At 42.6% G+C, this 14277-nt stretch overlaps 2 protein-coding genes across 2 annotated transcripts in view; both read right to left on the bottom strand.

Moving 5' to 3' along the window:
• Positions 1-104: 104 nt before the first annotated feature.
• Positions 105-8221, bottom strand: atg4da (autophagy related 4D, cysteine peptidase a). The gene is made up of 11 exons (XM_080463328.1): positions 7860-8221; positions 6074-6341; positions 5887-5970; positions 5421-5594; positions 4614-4959; positions 4190-4254; positions 3905-4056; positions 3699-3777; positions 2999-3075; positions 2673-2792; positions 105-1987 (listed from the first exon to the last, which is right to left on the bottom strand). The coding sequence occupies exons 2-11, from the start codon at positions 6288-6290 to the stop codon at positions 1808-1810; spliced, it is 1494 nt and encodes a 497-aa protein (XP_080319454.1). The 5' UTR covers positions 6291-6341; positions 7860-8221; the 3' UTR covers positions 105-1807.
• A 936-nt stretch (positions 8222-9157) lies between these two features.
• The window catches only part of LOC308110084 (microtubule-associated serine/threonine-protein kinase 1-like), a 94727-nt gene continuing 89607 nt past the window's right edge, over positions 9158-14277 (bottom strand). Inside the window, exon 27 of the mRNA XM_080464150.1 lies at positions 9158-14076. Coding sequence (XP_080320276.1) covers positions 12374-14076 — 1703 coding nt within the window. The 3' untranslated portion in view covers positions 9158-12373. The remainder of the gene's footprint in view (positions 14077-14277) is intronic.

The raw sequence follows: 14277 nt of genomic DNA on the forward strand, positions 1-14277 counted from the left end.
GTGTGGCCCTCAATAAGATTAAAATGATGGATAGTCTGCCTAAAAATTACCCATAAACAGACATAACACATGATTGCGTTGCAGTGAACATCTAACAGATTGTTGAAACAAAACATGTTTTTAATTCATATTTTCCTGAGAAGAAAACAACTTGAATAAACTGAACTTCAGCAACATCCCACACAGCGTGGAAGATTTGTACACCACAATCGCAAACAATAATCTGTTTAATGCAACTTGAGCAGTTCTGAGTTTACATTTTTATGAATACATTTTTGTATGCCCTCGATGAATGAATATTTTCAAAGTTTTTGATATACATCAAAATACTCTTGGTAGAAAAAGTACAAAGCAAAACTAGAAAGAGTTTAAAAATGAATATTTCTCACACTCGGAACAAAGAAAACAATTTTTAATGTCATTTATCCAAGTATTTTTCAGCTATTGCATTCAACTGTGATGAAAAACAAAAGTTTGTCACTGCTTCTCTACATACTTGACAAGATTATTTATTTTTATTTATCTTGGAAAGGTGAGCTCTCTTAGTGCTTTAATTTACTCCTGGAATGCTGAACCAGCTGAGACCCAATGGACAAAATCTTCAGAGGAAACTGCATCCTCATTATAGCGAGGATGATTAAACTGCACCTACAAAGCATAAGACAAGAAAAATGCAATTCCAGTGATTGTTTAATCAGACCAGTAAACCCCAAAACAGTAGTAGTGCAACTTGCAGTAGTATCTTTTTATGTTTAACAAAAAAAAAAGAAAAGAAAAGAAAAGAGAAAGGAAGAAACAAAAAAGGAAAAGGAGAAATAAACACTGCAGCAGATGTTTCATGAGCAAAAACTCCATTGAGCTCCAGTCGGTCTTATTGCCTTGGCTGTATGGCTGAAAATAAAATCTAAAACCTGTGCCTAACCAGAGAAGATGTTTCGAAGACACGTCCAGTTACCTCTGCAAGTCTGCTTTATGAGACAAGCGCACAGCTTCGCAGGTACAGAAACACTTCTACTTCCAGCTGAGAGGATAATTTCACTCACAACCAACCGGGGACTCTGATTAATTCTTGAACCAGCAGGAAGGAAGTAACAGGAGATTTCTGGGAGCGTTTCATTTTCTTAATTATAAATAACGATGAGACAAAGCTGGAGGTGTGTGGAATAGAGGCCCTCGGGTCGTCCGTTATGATATTCAGGCAGAACCACAACACCTGGAGTGAACCTCCGGCTGTTTGAGGCGCTCCGTGGAGGAGGTCAAACTCCTACAACACAACAGATTTCAACTCTGTACAATTATAGACAAAACAAATAAATTACACAAACCTGGCACTCGCTCGCATACAAACACACATATACGTGAACTTGATAAATACATTTAGAAAGTGGAAATTAATAAGATGTACAGCAGATGGCATATAATACAAGTAAAGGACAGTATGAGGCTGCCCACCTCCATCTGTCCAGTATGCTCAGGAAACATGTCGTTGAGATTTTTCATTTTTATAACTGAATCACAGACACTTCAAGTATTTGAAACACTTCTAACCATGATCCATATCAGTATGACCCTCACCCAGTAAAGCAGTGCTCCGGTCGGTATGCATAAAGTCCCACTCGCTTATGATTCCAACTCGCACTGCGCTGAAGACAGCAGCGCTGACGACCAGTGAGGGGACACAGTTCAAAGAGTCACATCAGTCTCACAGCTGTACCATCACAGCCTTTCGCTTTTCTAAAGGAAATAACTTGTCCACTGTTGCCCCCTACAGGCAGGAGCTGGAAGAGCGTCTTTCCCCCCATGAGCTCTAGAGAAAGACAAACTCGTCGCTGCTCCTTCTATTGTTACTCAGGCCCAGTTTTCCCGGAGGCAAAATGTGTGCTGGGGGGCTGCTGTGATTGCTGCTATGACCCTCGAGTCCATAGTCCTGACTTTGGCCTTCTACAAAGGTAAAGATGGGGTACTTCTCTTTCGATGAGGAGAGAGCCTGAGAGGACGAGAAATGCAAATTGAAACACGTTCTCAAAATGCAACACAATGCATCATCTATGTAAGAAAAGACAAGTGAAGAGAAATCTCAACACATCTTCTAATCAATTTGTGGTAAAACAGTGTCTATTCTGTCTTTTTTGTTGCAAATCCTCAAATTGTTATAATATGTCATCAAATCCAGCCTCACAGTTTTATTGGAATTGCCCAAAAATAAAAGAAGCACAAAAACTACATCAGTTCAATAGTATGAGGCAAACCACGAAGTGAACACTAAACACGTTCATGGCATTTAAGTTTTGAGGCGCATTTTTCCTACTTTATACATTTTCGACCACGGATGATGAAGGAAGGCCAACACGTCTCTTCATCATTAAAGCAAAAAAAGGTAAAATTACTTCTGGATGTTGGTTGATCAGTTGACTATCTTATCTCACAGTACACTTGCAGTATATTGTGCAAGGACTAATGCACGCACGCACGCACGCGCGCACACGCACACGCACGCACACACACTTTACAGTGCAATTTTGTCCAAGTTGTCAAAAACTCCCTAGTTAAAAAAAGTTTTGTATGGAGCCTGCAGTTCCCAGTGTCCTGAACTCATTCCTCACAGACGTCCTGCTAAGCTGGTGGCGTCTCCATTCTGCTCCAGTTTGGGACTTGAGGTTGTAAAGACTCACCATGCTAACAGCAGAACACAGAGACTCAAAGTCCTTCTTGCTCTTGGCGTAGAAACCAATGGTGCAGCTGGGGTCCATGCGATTAAAGGGCATCTTTTTAGGAGAGCTACAGTGGAAAGACTGCAGGATGATGAAAGGAGATTCAGGTTGTACAGTGAACATTTAACATTGTCAGGTGGACATGATGGACAATAATAAAGCCTGTATGGACAGATTACTACGGAGTGTGAAGGTCGCCTTGCTGAACTTGGAGGATGGAGGACAGAGACTAAAGTCCTCATAGAAGGAGTGACGGATGTAATGAGACGTTTGGCACGACAACAAACCTCCAGTGAGAAGTTGAGTTGAGAGACGTCCACTACAGGCTGGCAGTAGTGAGGGTCCAGATACAAAAGCTGCTCATCTGGAAGGGAAGGAGGAATTGAACATTTTAGGTATTTAATTAACTCATCCAATAGCTGTGTGATGCCATTTCCTATTTTTATATATTAGAAGCAACAGCGCTGGAAGAACATTGCAGCAGAAGCTAAGAAGCGACATTTTGCTTTAACAATCATTAAACAACAACAACAAAGCAGTCCTTGTGTTGAAATGTGTTTTTTTTTCTTCTTAAAAACAAAAGAAAAAACCTCACACTTAAAAACAAACAACACAATCGAGTTTTGTTCACTAAAGTTTCCTTTTTCATGACCATTTAGAGAATCATTGTTCCAGGAGGAAGAAAAAAAAAAATCCTCCATTAATTGTCTTTTGACTTTGAGAAATGTTTGCTTTGCAGACTGGTTTTATGCAGGTTTCTCCTCCTACAAGCACAAAATCTACCACAAATAATGACGTGTTTTCTATTATCTCGGGACAGACAATCGGAAAGCAGTGGTTTTAACAATATAATGTGCTCAGCACAAGTACAGAATGTTAGTTGTTCTGCCTTGCAGCTGATTGATCGATTCAAAAAAAAAAAGAAAAACATCAAGGAACCTTTTCTTCCTGTAATTCATCCAAGAACAAGGAAATGTCTTTTCTTACCTTGGAAGCCGACGAAGTAGAGTGAATGCTTCGGCTTCCCTCCAATAATTCCAATACAACAATCCAGTTTCAGGATGTTCTAAAATGAACCGGATGTTTCCATTTTAAAGGCTACAGACATTTGTTTATATTCCTAAAGAAACGTCAGACTAGATCTCACAGGGGAGTTGGATGAATGAGTGTTGTGAACATGGAGAACCACAAACCTTGACACATTCGATGTACAACGGGTTGAGGACCTCCCCTCCCAGGCGGACCGGCACCAGAATGATCACAGACTTCCAGCCGGGGCTCGACCGATCAGCAGGACTCTGACTTAGTGACGCGTCACACAGACGTGCCACATCCTCTTTGTACACTAGGAGGGAACAGTGAGGACAGAAATATGTGAAACTACCCACAGTGTGTACACACTAGACCTAAGAAATGATTACTGATTAATGTGAACAATAATGATTCAACCGCACGAATACTCTATTGAGAAATCTTACCAGTGCAGTCCTGAGCCACATACACAGCCAGGTTTTGGATCACTGAGGTTTTAGCCATCGCTTTTCTGGCAGAAAAGAAAAAGAAGAGGGAAAAAATGTGATAATTTTATAAACACGTAACTACATGAAATGTGTAACTCATCATGATGTAGTTTACGACAGCTGGTTTTTCATGCTGTCCGTTGTAATCACATTAGATCACTGTGCCTGGATGTATAAATATTGTATATCGACTTTTAATACATTGAGTATTTCTATAGGTTTTGGTGTGCTAAACTTCAGTGTTATTCCGGTTACTAATCTGTTGGTTTTTGTTGTATGTCGGCTGCTGAATACTTGAATTATCCATCCATCTATCCATCTAAATGCTTTCTGCAAAACCAGGCCAATAAAATGACATCCTCCCTAAGCAAGACGCCCTTACCTGAGTATGTGAGCCACTATAGAGGGGCCGTACCAGTCACCAGCCTTCTTTCCTGAACCTTTGCCAAGTTCCACCAGCTGGTGAACACCAAAAGGCGCAGGGGGCTGATCTCCAAACCAGGTGAGCAGCTTGGAGTGAACGGGCTCTGCTTGCCTGTCCTTTACACACTCGGGTCTTTTCTTTAGGCTGGTTTTCGGTGCCTGGCTGTGCGACTTCTCGGGAGTGTTTGGTGCCCGTGTCGAGCCAAAGGAGGGGATGGGGACCCCCCCAGCTCGGGCTGGAGATCGTGGTCGAAAGACCTCAAAGTCCACGTCAGTGAGCTGCTGAGCATCTGGCCACGCCCAGTCTAGACCAAATACAAAAAGGTTCATATTTAAAAGTTGAGAGAAGGCGGGATACACTTCAGCCATATGTATTTAAATGTTACCCAAACAGAAAAGTAAAAATGATACAGCATAATGAGACAGCTAAATGTGTAAATAAAAGTAATAGAAACAAGAGAAGATAGAAGCAGTAATACCATGTGGGACTATGTAAAGATTCACACCAAAAAGACCAGAACTGTAAAAAAAAGGACTAAATGAGGTCACATGGTATTTCTATTCATTGTGTCAAAGCCTTTGAAAGGATGGGAGTGTTAGTGAGAAATACATGAGAGCATCACTTGATGAAAATCTGCAGATTTGTTTAAGCAACAAGCTCATCCTCACTGTGAGATGGCGCTTCCCGTCTGTGGTATCCAATCCTATCTAACATTTGACTCTGTACACGAGGAGCAGCATGTGTGTGAGACATGCAGAGACAAACCTCTGGGCATTAAATGGACCAGGAGCCCCTGCGCCAGCAGCATCTGCCCGCTGCGCAGCATGCAGCCCCAGCCGCAGTCAGTGGTCCAGGTGGAACCCTCCAGTTGAGGGAACTCCCGCCTGTAGGTGAGCCAGATTCTGGACACAAACGCCAGACGAAACCGCTCCACTTCATCTGAAACAGAAGGGAGAAACAAAAATAACTTTTAGATTTAGTTTACTGAAGTGGATTCCTATTTGTGTCGTTTAGTTAAAATGACAATACTCAGTTTCATAGATGAGTCAGCTTGAAATCAAAGAAAAGGGAAACAGTCCATTTTCTCTCAGTGCTCAGTTTTATTTTAAACCAAGTGAGCTCTCGCAAAGGAAAAAGTGTGAGTACCACTGTTGTTCACCACAACACCTGCTCATCCTGAAGTTTCTCTTTTTCTTTATGTGAAATACAGCCTCTGCCAGCTGGAGCTCACCTTCACTGTTCAGCACATAAGAGTGTCCCAGGACGATGACGGGGGAAATCTTATTGAAGGAAGTTTTAGACTTCACAGTCCAACCTGCAAAGAAAGAAAAGGAAAACTGAAGGTGGCCAAAGAATCTGCAAGAGCTGCAATTCGTCTTGTACTCTACAGTTCTTATTCATCAGCACTAACTACAAACCATATTTGACGTTGTTCCACGCCGACATCAGCTTGGCTTTAAGTTTGTCCATCTCGTCTGGCTCTCCGGCTGCCTCTCTCCCGGCGTCTGAAGTTTGAGGCAGCCGAAGACCAAAACTGCCCTGCTGCTCCGGAGGCTGCGGCCTCCGGCTCTCCACCAGCTCATCCTGCATCACTCCCCCAACGTACTGCACCGCACTGGGAGACACCGAGTTCATGTCACTGAGCCCTCAGAGCTGGACTCCGTCACTTCTCATTGCAACGCAAAACTGATGGGGCAAAGACAGAGGGAGGAAGTAGGAAATTGTAAATAACAGTTAAAATACATTTTCATTCTTTACCCCAACACTTTGACACTCTTCAACTCCGTGCACTTCTTGACTTTTTTCTTCCTGATACTTCTTTTGTGAATATGAGTGTTTGTCTTTTTCCCCACCCTCATATTTAAATAAATAAATAAATGACTGATTATCTTTATCAAGGGGAAGAGATAAGACAAATCTGATAGATTTGAAAGACTGTGGAGAAAGTTTGGTGTAAAGCACACACAATGATTGGCCTCTTTGAACTTTGCACAGGCAGCTTGGTCTCATGAATATTCGTCCTGCATCAATCCTTAAACTGCTGGTAACCACTTCAGTGACGTGAGAGACCAACAACGGGTCAAGGGAAGGGAAACAGTCAAAGCCTAACAGAAAAACAATTAATAACACTAACGTTGGGACACTCTATGAATCAAAAATTAGACATACGACAAAACAACATAAGAGCTGTGTTGAGAAACGAAGCCAGAAGACAGGAAATAAACTCACACCTGAGTCGTAGTATTGTGAGGTGACACTAACCTGGTCATTATCAAAATGTTTTACCTTATTAAGATAGCCTGTCCCACAGCTTGGTTGCAGTCGAGTATTTAGCATTTTCTGATAATTAAGAATATTTTAAAGCTGCAGTCAACAGTGGGGATTCTTAGCATCTGGACTGAAACTCGGAAAGGAGTAATTATTGCCATGCATAATAAAAAAGTCTTTATCAGTTGTTTGTAATATTGATAGTGCAGACCAAATAAAAAGTATTAAAGATAAGGCTGTCGCCTCCTTAGAGGAGTGTCTCCGATGTTCAAATGAAATGTGACTTTTTCACTCTTTGTTAAAACCTCATGAAATAACCAGCGAGTTTCTGTGATAGGGTTGATTTCTCACGTATTTGCAAGCCAAACCCAAGTCCTTACTTCCTGAAAGAGTGTGAGTAAACTTCACACAGCCGGTGTGTAAATGGAGTGATCCGTTTATAACCACTGATTTCACAATGCGTGAAAACACTGAAGGAGAATACAGTGATTCGTTCAGTCTGCACTGAAACTGATGATTAGTGGTTTCGAAAGGGAACACAGACACGCGCGCGCGCGCACACACACACACACACACACACACACACACACACACACACACACACACACACACACACACACACACACACACACACACACACACACACACACACACACACACACACACACACACACACACATTATCGTCTCTAATGATTAAATTACGGTCAGAAAGAAAGGCTAAAAGAGCCTGACATACCGGTTGTCAAATGTTAATCACATGACGTGTGTTGTTCTCTCACAGTCTGACCAGTGTGCGTGTGTGTGTGTGATCTTTGAACATGTCAGCTGAATTTCAGATCAACGTCCTCGCCTATTATATTGCATTCACACATGTAACACATAATTTACTGCATATTGAACTAAAATAAACTTGCAGAAACCAGAAAGTACGTACCTGAAGCGAAAGCGTGTCAACGTTTTCGTATTTTGTCTCATTTCGGAGGAGATTCCCACCGTCCTAATTACACCGGACTGTCAGGACTGTAGTCACACAGCGAGTCGGACGAGTTAACTTTAGCCCCGGCGTCACCTCGACATTTAAACCGGGCTGCCCGCAAATTTTAACAACTTCTCCGCACAAATAAGCTCCTCCCGGCTTGGGTCGCCTCTCAGAATTTCCCAAACAACTTAATATCAACGCACTGTGCGGCGCTAAGCCTCCATAATAGCTGTCTTTTTCGTTGCTTTTAGCATCTCGCCCTGACAGCAGAGCTTAGTTACTTCCTGTTGTCCTTTCCTGGTGCTCCGTGATTGGCTGAAAAAAATCGCTTTGGGAACGCTGATTGGTCGAAATCCAGATGACGGCCATCCGCTGTGCCCCATTGGCTGATTGTAACTCTTACGCTTATGCAATCTCTCACCTGGGCCGCAAACAACGCGATAGTTCAGATCGATTATAACCCGTTTGTATAAAGAAAACATATAAATAAAATAAAATATGTAAAGGGAACAAATTGGAAAAACGCCCAGTGTCTAATCCAGAGACACGTTTAGACGCTTTCTAAGGCTGCATGATATTAGGTGAACATGCCATTTTGCAATATGTATTTTGCAATAAATAGCAGCACGTAAGCAGATTACGTTAATGTCTGTGTGATTTGTTCTTTCAAACGACAGTGATTTTTCTCCTGTCCAACAGCTTGAGGACTGCAGGCAGACTCACCTCTTATAAACCAGGCCTTACTACATTACTATTAGCTCAGGCTTTCCAAAAAACAATAGACTTGACTTATTTTATTAAAAAAGCTTATACTGTTTATTCTCCTTTTTATGCCTTTCATAATGACTTTGTATTAATATATTTCAGAATCATCATTGCTTAACATTCAGATTCTTTTAAATTAAGAACATGAATACACAGTGGATGGAAACAATTTTATTGCAGTTGTCAGTCTTTAGAGATCTCTTGATAACAATTAAGGTATGATATATATTGTGCTGCTCTAATGTTTTCCTTTTGCTTATATTTTTTTCAAGTACTCAGGTTTCCTCTTCAAGCCAAAGATGTGTACATTAGAATGATAAATGACGCTAAAGTAGCCTTGGATGATTCTCATGACCGTGACTAAGACACGGCAGGAAAAGGAGATGAATGGATTGATGTTCAAATATGGAAAAATACATTGTTTGAATAAAATGTACACTCATTTGCAAATAGTTCCAAAAAAAGTGCGAAGAGGCAAATTTGGGAACAAATCTCTGAATTTTATTCATTTTACTGCACTTCAGGTGTCTGCATTTGAATCACATCACAAACAAAAATGCTCCAGTGGAACAACTAAATACAACCTCAGTGAACAGAGAAATGTGGAATGTTTTTATACTTGGACATTTGTGGTATTCTTTTTTAATAATCCATATCAGTTTACAAGATAGTAACAATACAAACAATATCATCAAATGAAACATTTTTCAAATAAAGTGCATTTCTCTCTGTCAATCACAAAAAAAGTTTCAAACATGGAACACTAGTAGAGACAAAGCGGTTTGGAAAAAGGCCTGTAAATGGACAGACCAGCTGTATAATTTTACAGGTGTATTATTTTTTTAATCAGGTGATTAGAGTTGATCTGATGACACCGTTATTATTATACCAAGATATAAAATGACTCCTTCCTGCCAATATAATACATATAACAGTATAATCAAAAACGTAATCCCTATTACGAAAGATTGAATTAACAGTCATGTGAAGACAAAAAAAAAAAAGTTATTGTTTCAAGTGTTCTTGAAACATTTGACCATTACAGCAAATATTTTGTCATCTGACATACAAATGCATATTCAGTAACCCTATGGCTAGTAACATCCATTTTGCAAAATGCTTGTGGCCTGAACTTTCAATGCAACATTTTCAAGGTTGTTCAACACTCGATATTCAAAACCACTGGGGGGCAGTAGAGTACTATGACGAATTAAAAAAAAAAAAAAAAACTGACTGATGTTTGAACGTGAGAGCACATTGTATACAGAAGTCCCGGGTTTTTTTTAGGGAAGATCTCATTTTTGCCAGCTCCTGACTTAATAAACAAAGCATCAACAACCCCTACACCCACCCCAAAAAAAGCAAAACAAAAACCCATCTCCCAGGTAAAACTGTACAGTGAAAAACCCAGTGAAACACTATCAAGGGCAAAAGCTGCATAAATGACATTTAGCAAGAAATATCTGCTATCCAGAATATACCAGCTACTTGAGGTCCACGTTCAACTTTAAATTTCAGGCTGTGAAATGCATCTTTAAAAAAACAACAACAAAAAAAAAACCTTTCCATCGATAATGACTTTATACTGATCCATTTAAGAGCTCCCAAGATAATCTGTCAGAAAACCAGAAAACAGTTTCAACTGCCTCTTGAAGGCCTTGTCATTTGAAGGCCATTGTCTGGTTTGGCCAGCTTCCAGAAAGCCTGTTTTCTAACAGGGCTGAGCCTCCCAACACCTAACACTGCACGTTTGGACGTTAACATCAGCCTCACTGCCTCAGAAGTGGATGACCATATTGGGAAATGTCAAGATACTGGTCCAAACGGAGTGTTCACAGCAGCCTGAAGCTCAAGTTTACTCCTCAGAGTGGTGACTGTAACTGTAGGGTTAGCGTAAATATTTCTCTGGAAAAATGTAATATGAATATATGCATTATGTGACACATGTCAAAGAAGACAGCAAACATAAAAGGCCCCTTTCAAACAGACTTCAGAGCTTTGTCCTTGCTGTTAAATGCAAATGCTGTTGATGGGTGAATTTAATTTCCTTTCACATTTATTCAACCTGGAACAGATCCAATAACTCTGGATGAAAAATTGTTGAGCTCCCTTCCTCAAATTCACTCACATACAGCTGTAAATAATTTGCATAAGTTTATGTACATTGGATATTTAGTAAGTTATGAACACTAAGGAACTAATTATGAGCAGTGAGAGAAAACATAAATTGTTTTGTCCAGTGAACATTTCTGAGCTCTCTGCTGAGACGACTGATGCAAACACCTTTATGAGTACGTTACACAGCAAAATTTGCGCATTGTAATCATCAATCCTACCTACCTAACCATAAGCACCTAACTACACCATTATTCTGATTATACTGTAAATTACCTTGTTTTTACAATAACGAGTTCACTCTTTTTATATATGCACACTCTACTTTAGCTTTAAAGCCCTTCAACAAATAAATTTGGATATGCTACATCCACGACTGACTGCTTTTCCTACTTTTGGCTCAAAACAACACATGGATTAAACTGTATATGTGCTTCTAACATGTCCCAAAGCCTTCACCTACTTATGAAAGCATCGATACCTGGGTGATTTGTTGTTCAAGCAGGGGAGGATCTTTTTCCTGTTACTGGATCCTAACTATTCATTTCTGGATGCCTTCAGTCATGACCTTTGCTTAGTCAATCATGCAGAGTATGACGATCCCTATAAAAGACAAAGATAAATGCTCACAACTGTCTTAACCTGCCTGCTCACAAGCACACTTGTGTCCGAACATGTGAACCACAGGAGCATGGATTTAAACGCATGAGAATCAGCTGCTGACTCCTGCGGCAATATGAGTGTGTGTTTGTGCATGTGGCTGCAGTTGGTCCTTGGTGGGGGGGGGGTGTGTGTGGTGGGGTGGCGGGTAAAAAAAAGGGCTGTGGTGGCAGTCCTGCGAAGTGTAGATAAGCACTGAGCCTGAGCTGTCAGTCCCGCTTTTCTCTGCAGCAGGACACTGCCTTCAAGAACCATCTGAATTAGGCCCAGAGAGGTCACACGCACACACACACACGCACGTTCCTGCGACTAACAGGTCGCCAGTCCGTACTGTGACATCCACAAACAGTTCATCTGCTCTGCTGTTGTCTGACCACCGAACTTCATCCTTCGGCTTCATCCTCTTGCTTCCAAGTCACTGGAGACTTTTGTGTTGCTTGAGACGATTGTTACGGCTTTACCACATCACTGGCCCAATTAAGAAGCTGTAAAAAGAAGAAAGGGCTAGCAGAGGGATAAGACAGCGACTGATTTGGTCTTCACAGTATTCAGCATGTTTTGATCGGTAAAGCACTTTTTGACCTTCTTGTACCTAATATATACAGTACATACCATATGACATGCGTTCACATAGACCCACACATATACATCTGATAAAGTGTATCACGTTACATTAAGAGTCTTCTTATTAAATTATTTATAATAGAAAATCAACACTTAATGCACCTTTACAGTAGTTTTTTTTCACTCCTGCTTTTAAGTTCGATTCAGTAAATGATTGGAATTAATAAATAACATTTTATATACTCTGAAACTGGAATGTACATTGTTTTTAAGTGCTTGTCTTCTGTTGCATTGTTCTTTCAAAAAAGGCATCATCTTCTTTTTCTTACTTTTCCAATGAAGTCCCATTCAGGGACCCGAGAGGGTCACATTTTTGGCGGGCTGCTGCTGCTACCTGTTGCAGCTTTCTCCAGTGGTGAACCGGCAGGACTCTGGGTCACCACTGCAGCCCCCATGGCCACTCGACTGCCAGCAGGAGTGTCAGACTTCCCCGCTGTGCCTCCTTGTTTCTCTTCGGCTGCCTTAGTCTGCTGCTCTTTGCTCTTGGCCCCCTCCTGAGAGCCAAGCTTGATTGGTCCGAGAACGTTTTTGGCCACGGTGGTCAGCTGGCTGACGAAGCTCGTCTTGTCGCCGGGGGAGACGGGCCGCGACTTACAGAGTAAAGGTCCGCAGAGGGAGGGGGTGACCGAAGTTGGGGACGGAGAGGGAGAGGGCGAATGCTCCTCCACCACCTCCAGGCGACATTTGTCCTCCCAGTCGAGGGTGCCTCGGTAGCAGTTAACGGGGCCGAGTCCTTGTCTCACCTTTCCCAGTGAGAGCGGCTGCCCATGCGGAGGCACGACAGGAGCAAGAACCCGAGAGGGGAGTTTGGGGCTTTTGGAGCCGAGGTCTGGAGTCCTTGAATCATTGCTGTCAGCCTTTCTTAGGCTGTCGCTCATACCTGATGGTTTAAAGGATTTGTTGAGGCCCAGAGGACCTCCACTCAGTCCTGTGTTGATGCCAACAGATTTATCTGCAGCAGAAGCAGAGTTCTTGTTGAAAGCGGCACTGGATAAAGCAGACCTGCCTCTGTTTTCTACATCCTGCTTTGGTTCAATTTTGCTCCCCAGCTGCTGCCCTTGTGCATCTTTACTTTTAGACAACACACTTTTTGCAGCCATGGAGTCTATGTGTTTTGGAAGTATGTCTGCCTGACTTTGCGAGATTTTCTCGGGTCCCCTTTGACCACCTAAACTTCCTGTTACTTTGGTGGGGGTGCTGGGTGTTATAGCTTTAGTGGTTTCTGCACTCATTCTGCTTTGTGTGTTTAAGGGCAGATCAGAGGAGAGAGGTTTTCTTGCTAAAGACGACTGTGAGCCTGTTGCTCCAACTCGACTCGCCCCGCTCTCAGCCTCTCTGTCTTTTTCCCTCTCTCGTCCTCTCTCCCTCTCCTCCCGTTCCCTCCCGGCCAAAAGTGTTTCCCTGCTAAGCGGTGACTCCTGTCTCCCGAGTCTCCTCACAGGCTTCAACACGCCGGTTTCGGGGAGAGTTGAGGATGAGGGCAGGGGTGGAGGATTAGGAGGCAGGTTTTCCCCTTCTGTCTCCAGCAGACTCTGGAGCCCGAGCTCACAGAGGAAGGCGTCCTTGCGGTACTCCGAGTGCTGCACCTCTAGGCTGTGCTTCCTCAGCGGACCCCCCAGCCCCCCTGTAGAGCTGGATTGAGTCAGAGGCGAGCCCAGCTTCTCTGCCGACTGCACCCGCTTGAGAAGAGGCGACCGTGGGGGTTCTGCACTTTTCGGCCTGGGACGGACAACCGGTGGGGAGGAGTGGAGCTTGGCAGGAAAGGACTGGGTGGTGTTGGAGCTTCCGATGGTGTGGCCAGGCAGAGGTGGAGGGGAGGACTGGGTGGGGGAGGGCGTGTGTGCCAGCGGGGACAGAGGGATGTTACCAGCTGATTTGCATCGTGCAGAGCGATACTGGCGGTGAAGCTTTGGGGAGAGACCGTGCAGGGAGCTGGGCCTCATGTGCTGGGAGGGAGCGGGGGAGTTTGGAGTGCTGGAGGCTGGAGAGCTGCTCTGGGACGAAGCACCTAAAGAGAGCAGAAGAAGATGAATACAGATGGAAAGAATTCTTGAGAAAATGGTGCACATTTAATTTAAAAGTAAAATGCATTCTGACTTTAAAAGCTCATTTTCCAGGCTACATGCGGTGTGAATCTGATTAGCTTTCATCTTTACGTTTAACATTTCTGTGCCCCGTTTCTACAGAGCTGCTGTATTGAATCTGATTC

Source organism: Lipophrys pholis, assembly GCF_963383615.2.
Source record: "Lipophrys pholis genome assembly, chromosome: 5".
Lineage (NCBI taxonomy): Eukaryota > Metazoa > Chordata > Actinopteri > Blenniiformes > Blenniidae > Lipophrys > Lipophrys pholis.